Genomic DNA, 14139 nt, shown 5'->3' with positions numbered 1-14139 from the left:
CAAATTCTAGGTCAGGATTTCACATTCACGTCCAGCAGGGCATTAACAGAGTGGGTTTGTTTGGTGTTATCCAAGGTGTTGCGGGAACTTCGGCATCCCCTAGGGTGATACTGTAAAAGTGTAACTTGGTTTTCAACAAGGAGAACAGTTACAGGAAAGTTTCGAATAGGCACCTGTTAGATGTCTCTGTTCTACAAGATGCCATGTTTTAATAAGTTGTGTATGTTGTAATGGAGTTTTCCATCCCTGAGTGATAATTGGTAGTGTCTCTGGTAAATGTCGAATAACCTATTACATTCAGATGTGTGGTGGAACAAAGTGCTGCTTCCAGGCGTGGTTGTTTCTAAATCTTCTCTCGATTATATCCGTCCTGTTGTTCTCTTTAAAATATGTTTGCCTCGTTTGGTCTGGGAAATTGTAGCTTCCAAGTGTGCAGTAAATCTGATTTCTCTTCCTTCCTTTGCATGCCTCTGTCAGCCTAGTGATGTAAGGAAGCATCGGAGAAAGCGAAAGTGTTTCGTAGTGCAACCTAGCTGTGTTTGTGTGTGGTGTGGGGGAGAGTGCCCATCTCTTCACAGTGAGCACCACAGCTGGGTAAGGACGAGCGGCTGGCGTGTGCGGGGAAGTACAGGAGCCACTGGGAGCTCGAGCGCGGCGTGCGGTTTCCACGGTACCTGCGACGGCCACCAGAGCTCACCGTTGTCTCGCGTTTGTGTCTTGCTCGCTGCGCTGCGTACTTAGTTCCATGAGACATAGAAGTTTCTAGGAAGAGAAATTACTGAAGCAGAGGCATAGAGTTTCGATTTCGAGATCACCACTTTTGACAGCCGTAGCCAGCAGCATTCAGAGAGCTCTTAGGGTTCGCCACCTGGTGTGTGCAGTGGTTTAGGATCCTGTGACCTGGCCCTCACAGACATCCCCGCGAGCCACAGCTTGTGTGGTTAGCCCATTTCCAGATGTGCAACCAGAGCCTGAGAGCCTGGGCATGAGGCTCATCCTGTGCATGAGGACACTTTGCCGGGCAAACACTGGCCACGACACCACTCTGCCACATACCCCACCTTTGCTCGGGCGCCCTTCTCCCATTTACAGTGCCCCTCGCTGGGACAGGCCACCTCCTGTGTCCAGAGGACAATGATGTGGGTGTGCCCATTCTCATGGGGAAGCGCCGTGCCTCGGGACGGAACCCTCGACCAGAGAGTCCGCCTCATAACTGGGATGCCTTGCTCCCTGGACCGGACCCCCATCCCAGACCTTCCCAGCCATGCGCTGACAGGGCCGTGCCTCTGATACAGAGCTGGGCGGCAGCTGGGGGAGCCCCTCCACTGCACAGACGGTGTGTCCGTTCAGTTGAATTCTTGCGTTCAAGTGCCAGTTCGGTCCCTGGTTGTTTTGTGACCGGGGTGTATTCATCACCGTCTTTTTTTCCTGCTTTGGTCGCCTGGTAAGGGAAGACAGTGAAAGGTTCATGGCCCTTGGGGTGTCCACACCCTGCCCCTCGGTGCACGGTCCTCAGAGATCAGGAGCTCACATCGGCGCCGGGGCACAGAGCACGCCCTGCATTCTGCTGGCTCGTGCTGCCTTTTCTTCGGTAGCAAGACTTTCTCAAGGAACAGAGGGTCTTGTGATGAACACCCAGGCAGGACGGCCTGCTCCCGCAGCTCACTGATGGTTACTTGGAGGGCTCTTTGGAGGTTTTGGGGGATGAAGTCTAGGTGTACGGGCAGTGGGCGTCAGGTCCATGCAGACAGGGCCAGCACGGGCGTTGCACTTCCCAGCCTGGCGGGAGCCTCCCGTTTTGGTTGAGACTGAAATGGCCCATAGGCACAAGTCTGGCAGGACCCAGTGCTGGGCGGGGGCCTGTGTGTGGACTGCGCTGTGACACAGGGGAGGGTGTGCTCCCGGAACCCTCCGTCTCTGCTCACCTCATAGCCTGGTCGCTAGTGTGGCTCCCTGTCCTGTTCCCTTTTGGGTTTGTTTTCTCCATATCCTTGCTTCCACCTGGGTATGAAACCTACTTGTGTTGAGCGAGTCTGACCCTGTTTGGTTTTATGTGGATAATTTGTAGCCTGCTAAGGTAGCCTTTTGTTGTCTGATGATTGTCAGGAAATCAGGAGAGGAGGCAGGTGTTTTGGAGCTGTTGGTTAAGCTTGTGTCTTCCCTGAGCTCAGCTCCACTTGGTGCTGACCGCCATGGGTGTCCCGAGCCCCATGCAGCTTCGGAGGCCCTGGTACAAACCCAGTTGGCTGTGCCTGTCTCACCAGTCCTACACGTGTGTCTCGTGAGATCCGGCCCTGCCTCACCACCAGGACCTGTCAAGGGTCGTAACGCTGGCGGGTCCATGGCCCCACGGTCCTTTCCAGGGCCCACAGCCACATAGCCGCAGACCCACAGCCTGTCACACAAGGAAAAATGGAGTCTGAAGGGGTTCATTTGTCGTGACGGCAGCCAAGGGACGCTGTGTCTCCACCGTGTCGAGCAGACTGTCTGTAAGCTTCAGATGAGTCCATCAGTTTGTAACATCAACCGAAATGTCCCCGAGAAGCAGAAGTCAGACCCGAGTGTGGGGTCAGGGGGTTGGGTGCCTTGTCACTTTACACACGTCCCCGTAGATTCCAGCCTTGCATCGCCACCAGAGGTGACAGTGGATTAGGCCACAAGCTCGCTCCACTTCCCCCAAACAAAGAGCTTTGGACAATCGTGCATGGGAGGGCTCCGTGCTCACCAGGGTTTGCCCTGAATGGCGTCAGGAAACAAACACCTTCCTTCTCAGCTGGCCGTGGTGTATGGTGACATGGTTTGGGTCTCCGCCTCTACCTTCTGTGGCCAGGCTCCTGGTGGTGGGAGGTCCTGGGGAGGGTACACCCCTCGGTGCAGATGGGCTGGGGGTCTCAGTGGGCCCACTGCCCGGACGCGAATCCACCCTTTCGCCTGGCGTTAGGCCGATCCTAGGAAGTCGTTTTGGACGCTGCACAAAGCACAGCTCATAGCTTTTCAAATGAGTTGCTGCCTGTGATTTCAGGGCTGTGTGCTCCTCTGTCTGGGTGCACGGTGAACTCATGTCACTCTCCTCTCCACCCCACAGTTGCTGCCTTTGGAGGAAGAGTCACAAGATAGCACGGCAAGGACACGATGTGTACCGTCAGCTCCTTCTTCCCAGAGGTCCCTGAGCTTGGACAGGCTGCAGCAAGGGGCACTGCACAAGGCCAGCCACGAGGACATCAGGGACGCCACAAAGTAAGGGGCACAGGCATCGTAGGAGACATGCCTGTGCGCTGGTTTTCAGCTCTGAGAAACCTTTGATCTCTACATGGGGGAGAAAGGGTCGGAACAGCGATTCCAAAGAGAGGCCAATGAACCGAGTTTACGTGCACGTCATTCTTGGGATACCTGCCTGGGTGCCCTGGGTGTGGCCAGCAGAGCAAAAGGCAGGGGGAAAAGACCAGAGTCTTGTGATGCTGGTGGCTGTAGGGCAGCCTCGTTTGCTCAGATCCTACGCACCAGCCGTCCTGAGACCTCCCTTTTCCTCCCGGGGGATCCTGGGTGACATGCTCCCTAGGGCTCCTCCCCTGGGCCGCACTGTGCCCTGTGGGGCTGTCAGGAGCCATGCTCTCTTCCCCCCACCCCCACCAGGCAGCTCCAGCAGCCTCTCTGTTCCTCGCACCACGTCCTGGGGTGGCTCAGGTGTGCATGTCCTCCGTGCTCCCGGGTCACGGCCAGGGTGGGGTGCCGAGCGTTCTCAACCCAAGGTGCTTGGACTCCAGATATACTTGGGAGGGAGAGAGTGTCAGCTCCCAGGGCGCAGCCCTCCCTAGAAGCTGGGGGATTGTGCTTCTAATCACGTGGGGCGGTGTGTCGTGTGACGAGCACGCGTGGAAGATGCTCTCCTGTGCGTCCCCAGATCCCCAGGCTCTCGGGATGGCCCCTTGAGCAGCCTCAGCAAAACTAGCAATAGCCAGGACTCACTGACCAACGCCCCCAAGAAGAAGGGCATCACAAAATCCATCCGCTGGTTGCTCACCAGAAGACAAAAGGTCCACCCCAGCCACGCTAGCGACGAGCCTGCCTGACCAGGTTGGTGTCCCCTGCGTGTTTCCAGCGTGTGGGTGGTCTTACTGGCCTCATTCCTCTAGATCCGTGGTCTCTCTGCCTGCAGACCCCTCCCCGTGTCGGGAGACCTCACGTGGCTGTGGACACCCCCCACCTCCCATTTCATCACTCTGCTTCCCCACAGCCACTGGATTGGAGCCACTGAATTGAAAACCCTTCCCAAGGTGCCCTGGGACTCAGCAAATTGGGCGGACAAGCTGAAAAACACCAAAAACTTTAAAAAATAAGCATTGTGTTGCTTGTCACCTTGCTGAGCACTTTTCAGCTGTACCTGTTTTTAAAGCAGTAGCTGTTCGTTTGTTCAATAGACTCTATAGCTGCAAAGCAGTATTATGTCCTCCACGGACATAAAAAGGCCTCCAGGGCCTTTTGCTCCTGGAACCATGCTGGGAAAATTCGGTCCCTTAGATGTTGCCGGTGTGTTTTCTTCCACATCCTTATACTTTCTGTAATGAAAACATTAAGATTCGTGAAAGTGCCCTCTGGCTCTCACACCCACTGCTCCCAGAAATGTGTATGTCTTGTAAGTCCAGAGGTCACAAAATTGGCCAAAACATTTCACTGTGTTTCCTACGTTTCTTTTGTCATCTTCGGGAGGTACGGTTTAAGTACTTGGTCATATGAGGACAGCGTTTATTGAGTCGTTTGCCCCAGCATTTGATTCAGTTTCACAGAGTGTGTGTAGGTGACTTTCTCCGGGGCTGAGATGTTCAAATCGCTGACTTGGCTTCTGGGTTACCATAGGTATAACGCAGTGTCTGAGAGTGGATCATACTGTGGTCTCTGTGGACATGCATGGCCAGTCCCAGAAACATACGGTTGACCCTTGAACAGCCAGGGTTTGAAGATCAGGTCCACTTGTGTGCAAGTTATGTGTTTCCATGCAGTAGAGTATTGTAAACGTATTTTCCCCTCTTTATGGTTTTCTTAATCACATTTACCTTGTTTTATGAAGGAATACAGCATATACACGTCACTTATAAAATATGTGTTAACCGACTGTTTCTGGTAAGGCTTCTGGGTACAGTGGGCTATGAGGAGTGAAGTTCTCAGGGAGGTGGCGGTGAGGTAGAGCCCCATAAGGCTCCACGAAAGGTGCCTAGTGTTGACAATGTCCGCCTCAGGAGAATGAGTCTCAGAGTTCTTACAGAGTTCTTACAGAGTTCTTACAGAGAAATGTAATCACGATCTGTAAGTGTTTTAAGCGTGTCCATGTGTTTGAACAACTGTTATTTTACCTAGTGAAAGACCTTGGAAATGAACTGGGTATATGTGTTTCCTGTACTGTGTACTTCATTTTAAATCTCTTCACAGTTGACAGAAGCAGTCTTTCACCAGAAGTAACTAGTGAATCATCTGGTGATTTTTCGATGTCTCCTAAAGGAGATGCAATATTTATTACTTTGCATGAAAGTGAGGTGTCCCGTCACAGTCTCTTCATATGCTGGGGAGTCTTTGCAGGTGTCTCTGATTTTCAACTGAGTCCACAAAGCGGGCTTTGCGATTAGAACTGAGACGTTTGTGTTGAAGTGACAAGGCGCCCAGGCTCGGGGCCAACAGTGTTGTCTGACGGGAGGAAGGTTTTCCAGAACACCCGGAGTGTGCAGCTGAAGCATAGGCTTGGGGCACAGAGCGGAGATCCTTGTCCTGCATCACAGGGTGTGGATGTGATGGAGAGAGCTTTCGGCAGCCACCGTGGCCATGGGTGTTTACTGTCGGCAGAGGTGCTGGTTTGGAGGAAGGACCCGGTGATTCGCTGGGTCCTATCGATTGGCCTTAAAGAGGAGGCCAACAATCGCGTAGACGGTGGAGTTCACGGCACGTTGATGGCCTTAGACGGGACCTTCGATGTCACCGCCCTGGCGCTTCTGGTGCAGATCCCGACCCAGAACACACAGGTGACACCGGGCCGTCTGCACCCGCCCACTGCTCTCCTGCTGGAGACCCCGCAACCTGTATTGGAGCAAGGCAGCGCGTAGCTTCACCGCACAGCTAGTCCTCTCTCCCCAAACCCGGTCTGTTTTGCGCGGCACGGAGTCCTCGGTGCTGCCTCCTCCTGCCTGAGCTCTGCCTGTCCCTTCCCCTCACAGGCTCGGGAGACTGGCGTGCGTTTAGCTCTTATGTGGAGAGAGAAACACTCTTGCTTCGTGTGCCACGTGGAAGTTTCATGGCTTCTGTTTCTGATTTCCCTGTGGAATTCTGTTTGACTCATGGGCTCAGTGGAGAATCAGGAATCTTTTGATCCTTCTACAGAACACTGTACACCTTGGGGAATGCCCTCAGTGTCCCCACTGCAAACCCCCCTCCACGGCACCCTTGTCTAATTTCCCGGAGAGCATGGACCCCTCTCCCCAAAGGCCCATTCCTGTGGGCTTCCTGGGGGGCTCAGATGATTCGGCGCTCGACCCTTGCTTTGGGCTCAGGTCATGATCTCCTAGTTGGTGGCGTCGAGCCCCAAGTCGGGCTCCGTGCCGACAACTTGGAGTCTGCTTGGGATTCTCTCTCTCCATCTCTCTCTGCCCCTCCCCTGCTCATGCTGTCTCTCTGCCTCTCAAAGATAAGTAAATCAAGCCCATTAATGGACTCCACATTAACATCTCTGATTGAAAATACACTATTAGGATTCAATGGGTATTGTTTTGAGTTTGAAGTCTTGGTTTCGACGCTATTGCAATATGTTGTCATCCTTTAGATTGACATAACTTTTGGGGTGTTGGCTCGTGACTTCAGCCTCGTACTATCTTGGAATGGGAGTTGAACCACCTTTTGGTCATGGGGACTGACCAAAGGGTTGGTGAAATAAGTTTTCAGCCTAATGATCTCTAAATTTGCGTTAACTGTTAAGTATTATATTTGGGCATGCCTGGCTGGCTGAGTCAGAGGACAGCGTGACTCATAATCTCTGGGTTGTGACTTTGAGCCCTGTGTTGGGGGTAGAGATTTCCTAAAAGTAAAATCAAAAAAAAAAAAAAAAAACAGGAACGTAGATTATTATGTTTGTAGGAATCATGTACCAGACTACTCTTCCAAATGCGGAGATAATTTTACCTTACAAGTTAAGCTTAGCTCTTAATTTATTAGCAAATGAGCTTCGGGGCGCCTGTGTGGCTCAGTTGGTTAAGTGTCTGACTTTGGCTCAGGTCATGATCACACTGCTTGTGAGTCTGAGGCCAGCATTGGGCTGGCTGCTGTCTGCGTGGAGCCTGCTTTGGGTCCCCTGTCACCCTTTCTATCTGCCCCTATCTCACTCACACACAATCGTTCTCTCTCTCTCTCTCTCCCTCTCTCTCTGAAAATCTAACAAACAGGGGTGCCTGGTAGCTCAATCATTTAAGCATCTGAGTCTTGCTTTCAGCGCAGGTCATGATCTCACACTTCGTGAGTTTGGGCCTCCCGTTGGGCTCAGCGGTGACAATGGGGATTCTGCTTGGGATTCTCTCTCTCCCTAGCCCTCTGCCCTTCCACAACTCATACTGTTTGTGTCTCTTTCAAAACTACATAAATGTACCTGCAAAAACGTAAAAAACACCCAAACCAACGAGCTATTGAGAAACCAATATTTTACCAGAGGTGAGGAGTTTGGTTTCTTTCCTTTTGGTATTTGACTTTTGATAGTCTTGAGAAATATTTTTCACATCATAACACATTGACGGCAGCCTGGCGATAGAGCCTGTAAGTTGCCTTTGGGGGCGGCTGGAGGTCTCTCTGCAGTCCAGGGCCCTGTGCTCTGGGGGAAGGTTACAGTCGTTTATTTAAAAAGACACGAAGTGTTGATTTCTCCTTATACAACACCAGGACTGATTTACTCCCACACCACTACTTAAGACTGTCTTCGTTGCCATAAGAACACTCGAGTGTGACGAGAATAGGACACGTGAAAGGGTGCGGTGGGACTGTCTTAGCGTGTAGCACTGTCCGCAGTTTAAAGACTGTTTTGAAAACAAAAAGGTAGTATCTTGTATAGCAGGAAGGTGATTTCACAAAGACAGTGCGGCAGGTCCAGTCAGCCCAGGACTGTCCTGACTTGTGCCCGGTCAGGGTCCTGGCACAAATATGGCCCTGCCTCCTTTACCGCCTGGGGCAGCCGTCTGGGCAGGGGGCCCCCAATGGCTCTCAGGAATGGGGGTAAACAGCTGTAACAAACTTGCAGAGTGAGGTCATTTTAAAGGGCTGGTAACCTTACTATATATTTTTGGTTTTCATTTCACAATGTGTCCTGTAATTTCCCAGGATGATGATAGAAGCTTCAGGAGGGCACCTTCTTAGAGATAGCAATGTAGATCAAGACACTGTTGACTTACCTGCTGGGTCAGCGAGACTCTCCCTGCAGGCTTCTGGGTCACTTCCTCTCTGTCCTCTATGCAGCCAGAGAAGATGCTGCTGGTCTGTATGTGACGTGCTGCTCTGCCCCAGCCTCTTGGCGGAGGTATGGGAGGCTCTTGGGTTGGAATGTGAACACTGATGGAGAATGGCCGACTTAATATGTAACAAGGCGTTCAGATGCTATGGCATGCTCAGGCTCAAATGATCTAAGGTTACTCCTCACTTCTGCTTATCAAAGTTTCACAGTGAAAGAGATTTTTTTAACTTTTCTATCTGATGGAATATTAGCGTATTCTCTCAACTACTACAACTAGGCATCGTGGGTGTCCTCAGAGCGTTGGACCAGCCTCAGAGCGACACTTGCAGAGCTATGTATGTGATGGGCAGCCCTGGCCCCTCTTTCACAAGATGGCAGATGGACACGGCGAAAGTGTTTTCATGGCCTCTACTGCCCCATTGCTATTTGAGAGTGAACTCCCGGGGACTCCCCCGGCTGCTTGCGGGTGGAGAGAACCCCACTCAGAAGTGCCCCGGGAGCCCTCAGTGGTTGCTGCTGTGGTTTGGAATGTGTGTGGCTGTATTTGTGCCCTCATGTGCTATTTCAAGACTAACCGCATGCTGCATTTGCACGCTGCCCCTTGTGTTGCTTGGAGCAGGCATAGTATCTGCACCACAGAGGCTAGATTCAGGCAGTCATGTCTTAATCCTGCCGACACCACCTGTTGGTGAGTAGAGGGCACCGTCCATGCAGGCCACAGTCGGACACCCCGTGTCCTGTCTGCGCAATGTCCATGTGAGCCAGGACAGCCACAGCAGGCTCACTTAGGGACTTCAGAAATACACAGACACGCAGATGCACATAGACAGACTCACACACACATACACAGACACGCACACACACACACACACACAGACACATGAACTTCTCTACACCTGCTAAGAGGATTCTGGTGTTTGTGTGCTTACACTTACGAGGTTGGTGTGTTCTCAGTTTTTCCGGAGAAAACTGTATTTCCACTCTTTTCGTAAAAAAAGAAGTTTGGCTTCAGTGTCTGCTAATGTCTTTTGTGGTAGGGAGGCAGGATTGCTGTCGGAGCAGTAGGAGATTTTCCAGGTCTGAGCTGACCTTCCCGGTCGTTCGGGAGCAAGTGGCAGTGGCCTTTGCCTGGTCTGGTGGAACTCCTAGGTCAGCAGGCCCTGGCTGGCTTGTTTTACGCACACCTTCTTGAATGAACCAGGCCCAAGAGGATTCTAGTCCTCACGTGAGTGACGCTGGTGGCCTCTCAGTTGAGAGATTAGCTTTAAAAGTGGAAGCACATTGCCCTCTGAGGGGCTGAGTTTGAACTTGGAGATTTCGGGTGTGGGCCCCGGAGCCCAGCCCTCTTCTCCCTGATCTGAGGGCCTCGGGGGGTGGGCTTTGTTCTCCTCTCATTCTGTTTTCCTGTCTCAGCCACAGTGTTTGATTGTTGGGAGCTCCTGGCTGGAGGCCAGATGGAGCCTATGACACTTGAACTTAAGGTAGTGAGTTTGAGCCCCATTTTGGAGTGGAGATTACATAAAATCCTGAAAAAAAAAAGAATAGTTGATTGATTCCTTCATCTTGTTTTTTTTTTTTTTAATTTGGTAACTTTCAGTCTTAAGCCAGTATGAACTCAATCGAATAATTCTCATTGGTAATGCAAAATGCTTCATATGTTCTCTAGATTCTCAAATCTCTTCAGCCAGGAAGGTCTTTGGGGAGGGGGGGCACGTGCTAGGCCCCACCTGGGGCCCTGGAAGGTGCTTTTCGGGCTGATGTCTTAAGACTGATTCTTTCCTTTATCTTGCAGTTTACCCACACTGCTTCTACCGATGGTCTTGCAGCACGCAGAGCCCAGCAGTGACTACATTTGAAACTTCAACCAGATCTTTCATCTGTTAATCCTTGTTATATGGACGCTGAGATATTTTATTACAGTATTTAATTACTGAAAAATTCGTGAATAGGATCGAGAAACTCATTTAGCATTTAATGTTTCGCACATTTCTGTAAATTTGTCACTCCCTATAGATAGTTCCTTACTTTCATATATATCCGGGCTATAAATATCCTTTGGAATCAATTGATGTTGTTATATCTCAGTTTAGTCTTTCAAGTGTATGTACTCTCATGGTTGTATGTATAAATCCTACGACAAATACAGGGCTTTTATAACCTGTGCACGTATTGTAATTATCATTGTTTAATTGTTTGTTAAGAAACCCTGACAGAGAAAAGGATTTTACCACGTTTGCAAAATCACCGTGACACAGCCTGCATTATCCTTTACGAATGTCCCTTAGCTCTCCAACCATGGTTTTGATATAATCAGACTTAATTTGCAGCAATTGTCATTGTATTTTAATGACTCACCTTAACTACACTTTTTCTAGCAAGAAATGCTTTCTTCTGCAGTGTGAACAGAGTAAAAATATCTGGTGTTAACTATCAGCTAACGAAACTTGGAGTGGAAAGCTGATGGAAACACTGTGAAAATCTCCCAGGCCGGTATGCTGTTTCTGAGCCTGGTCCCTGGGGGCCTGGGCAGTTTGCCTGGAGTGACCCGCACAACCTGGGAGCTGAGGCCCCAGAAAGCCTGGGTGGGGCAACCTGGCCACCTCTTCCCCGAAACCCTGCCCGCCCCCTTCTCCCCCCCAACCCGAACCTTAGACCCTGGCAGCAGAACTCTCAGAGGACCAATCAGGGTGCACTTGTCTCCCACCTCGGGCCAGGGCGCTGGGTGCTCAGCACAGAGCAAGATGCAAGATCCTGGAAACAATGTAGTGCAACTCTAATAAAGGCCTTATTGTTCTTACGGAAATCAGCTGTTTAGATTTGTTTGTAAACAAGTTTAAGGAGTGGACCTCATTCTCCATTTGTAGATTTTATTTAATTTTTTTATGTTGCTTTATTATTGAAAGATAGAGAGAGAGACAGAGCATGAGCATGGATGCTGCAGAGACAGGAGAAGACAGAGAATCCGAAGCAGACTCCAGGCTCCGAGCTGTCTGTCAGCACGGGGCCCGACGTGGGGCTCGAACTCACGAACTGTGAGATCATGACCTGAACTGAAGTCGGACGCTTAAGTGACTGAGCCACCCAGGCGCCCCATCTCCATGTGTAGATTTTGAGGAGACAGCCATTTCAGGTTATCCAAGTAGCCAACGTAACTTATAATTTTGAGGTGGCATATAAAAAAGCCACCCAGGAATGTGCTCAGATCATGGTGCCTTATTTCTTATGCAGCTGTTACAGAGATAGAAACGACATGTCTCTTTACATTGGACGTTTGACAGTTTCCCTGTGTCTTTCTATTAATCTTTTGTGAACTTCCTGATTGTATGACAAAGTAGGTACCGTCTACTTTGAACTATTTTTATCACGGAATTATTTGCTGGCTTTCAAGGCAGTAGTGGAGCGTTTCCCACTGTCAATAAAGACTAGTGAGAATAAGCTGCCATTGACTTGAGACGTGGCTGCCGTGGATTTCTCTGGTGCACGGGGCCATGAAGGCACTTGTGCCACGTGGAAGTAGTAGTGTGGAAACCAGCTGATAGAATACCACAGCTGGAAGTGGAAGTTCAGGACAGGGGTGTCCTCCACAGGAGGGCCAAGTGCCCAGACCCTAGGGTGGCGGCCCCGGAATCAGTGCAGCCGGGGGCCCAGGCAATAGGCCAACAGGGCAGGGCGACTCTTCCACGGTCAGGGCCAGCTGAGGCTGCTCTTCCTCCAGGACCCCAGGAGACTGGAGTGTGTGCGTGTGCGCATGTGTGTACAGGCGCGTGCTTTCCACCCAGTCTCCACTCCTCTTCCATCCTGTGTGTGGGCTTTCCTGTCCTGCTGCTGTCCTCTCAAGGTCCCAAGAAGTGCCCAGGGCTGCATCCTTCCCCATCGTCTCAGCCCCTGGCACCCACTAGGCTGCTTCTCCCGAAGCTCAGACCCAGTGCTGAGTCTTACACCAGCCGGTGTGGCAGGCGGGAGGGTCTGCCCGCACCGGGGGCTGGCAGCCACCACCAGGCCAACTCATGAGGCTCTGGCACAAGATCCCTGTCGCTCAGGCGACTCTGGGACGGTTCCTTCCCTCCCCGCCACGGTGAGCACATGGCCATCGGGTTGGCGGATGGACACTGTGACCCGTGGTCCGTGTGTGGTGGGCACAGCTGACGATCACTGGGTTTCATCTTCCTGGACTGTCTCTCCTGCCAGGACTGATCGGCTACTCCTCTGAATGCTGCGTTCCCTTTTTGTGGAGTAATCCTTCCCATCTTTCTTCCGTTAGGGCGTAGTTAGCTTGTTGTCTTCCTGTTCAGAATCTGTGCTGGCTGATTTCTTTTTTTTTTTTTTTCTGCACTTCCTAGTCCTTAGTGTTAAATGTGAGATTTGGAACAACAGAGTGCTTCCTTGCTTTTTACATGTAACAATCTGCTCTTCCCCACCAAAGCTGGGCAAGCCTTAGGCATCTGAAAGTCTCTGGAAACAGATCAATTCACCACAGGTACATTAAGTTGCAGATGTTTTATTAAAACTTGATTTGGTGGTTCCACTTGTGCCTAAAAAACAAATGTCAGTTGAGAAACAGACCCAGCGCCGAGCAGATGTCGAGAGCTTTCGCCTCTCTGAGAACACTCCTTAGCCATACTTGGTTGTGCTCACTCCACACTGAACGTCCGAGGCTTGCAGGCCTTTCCACAGTCCCACCAGGTCCCACCGAAGACCCTTGACTCCCCCGTTGCTAGAGACTCCTACCGGAGGTCACTAAACCCTCATCACTGCTGCCCTTCAGGTCCTGTCTCCAGTGTCCCATCGTGTGATCTGAAGGTAATCGTGGCTTCACGTGTTCTTCCTCGCCTATTGCTAGCTGAGCGCTCAGCCCCCCCCAGAAGGGTGCTCCGTGGTCCGGGGAGTGATCTGTCCCCATGTCCTCTGCAGAGGGGCAGCAGGCACATGCGCAAGTGGGGTTGTTTCCTCCTTCTTGCCGATATGGCTTCACTTGATGGTGTTTCTCAAGATCTCCGAACTCTGCTCTCTCTTACCTTCCTGTCGCTTGACTCCTCAGTGGGAACAAGTGGCCCGGGTTCTGCTGTTTCTTGTCCTTGTCTTCCTGTTGCACCTTTTGCAGTCCTGCCTCGAGGCCAGCGCTGTGTCTTCAGCCACCGTTGCTTGGGCAGAAACTGGTGGGGGGCGGGGAGGCTGCGGCCTGCCAGCCTCGCTGCTTGCTGCCCACTGTCCTGTCCTCCCTCAGTGTATCTTACCTGCCGCCTCTCGTAAGAACATCCGTCCTTGCACCTCCCCTCCCGAGGACCGCAGGGTGGTGTCAAGGTCCTCCACTTAGCTGCACCTACAAAGATCCCTTTCCCAAATAAAGTCACATGCACAGGTTCCAGAGATTTGGACATAGATGTGCCTGCAGGGGGCCCACTGCTCACCCCACCTCCTCAGTCCACCTGTTTCTGGAGAAGGCCTGCCTTGCCTGGTCCTGTCCCAGAGCCATCAGGGTGGGGAGGGCGAGCCCCACCCTCCCAAGGGAAGAGGACTCTCGGGTCACAGGAAGGGCCCTGGACTGTCCAGGAAGACAGCAGAAGACAGTGGACAATGGTCAAGAGGACCTCTGGCATGCATCGGGATTACTTCCAGTTGATCTTGTCACTCGAGTGTGCCGAGCCTCTCCTGGCCACGAATGTGTGTGT

At 51.6% G+C, this 14139-nt stretch overlaps 1 protein-coding gene across 1 annotated transcript in view; it reads left to right on the top strand.

The window, feature by feature from the left end:
• Nucleotides 1-10633, top strand: part of LOC122478449 (liprin-alpha-1-like) — a 33001-nt gene extending 22368 nt beyond the window's left edge. Inside the window, exons 11-13 of the mRNA XM_043572048.1 lie at nt 3086-3237; nt 3902-4074; nt 10263-10633. Of these exons, the coding sequence (XP_043427983.1) occupies nt 3086-3237; nt 3902-4070 (321 nt within the window). The 3' untranslated portion in view covers nt 4071-4074; nt 10263-10633. The remainder of the gene's footprint in view (nt 1-3085; nt 3238-3901; nt 4075-10262) is intronic.
• Nucleotides 10634-14139: the final 3506 nt, after the last annotated feature.

The sequence above is a fragment of the Prionailurus bengalensis genome, unplaced genomic scaffold (assembly GCF_016509475.1).
Source record: "Prionailurus bengalensis isolate Pbe53 unplaced genomic scaffold, Fcat_Pben_1.1_paternal_pri Un_scaffold_66, whole genome shotgun sequence".
In the NCBI taxonomy this organism is placed as follows: Eukaryota; Metazoa; Chordata; class Mammalia; order Carnivora; family Felidae; genus Prionailurus; species Prionailurus bengalensis.
Note: the sequence above shows the minus strand (reverse complement) of the source record. Positions and strands in the feature narration are given on the sequence as shown.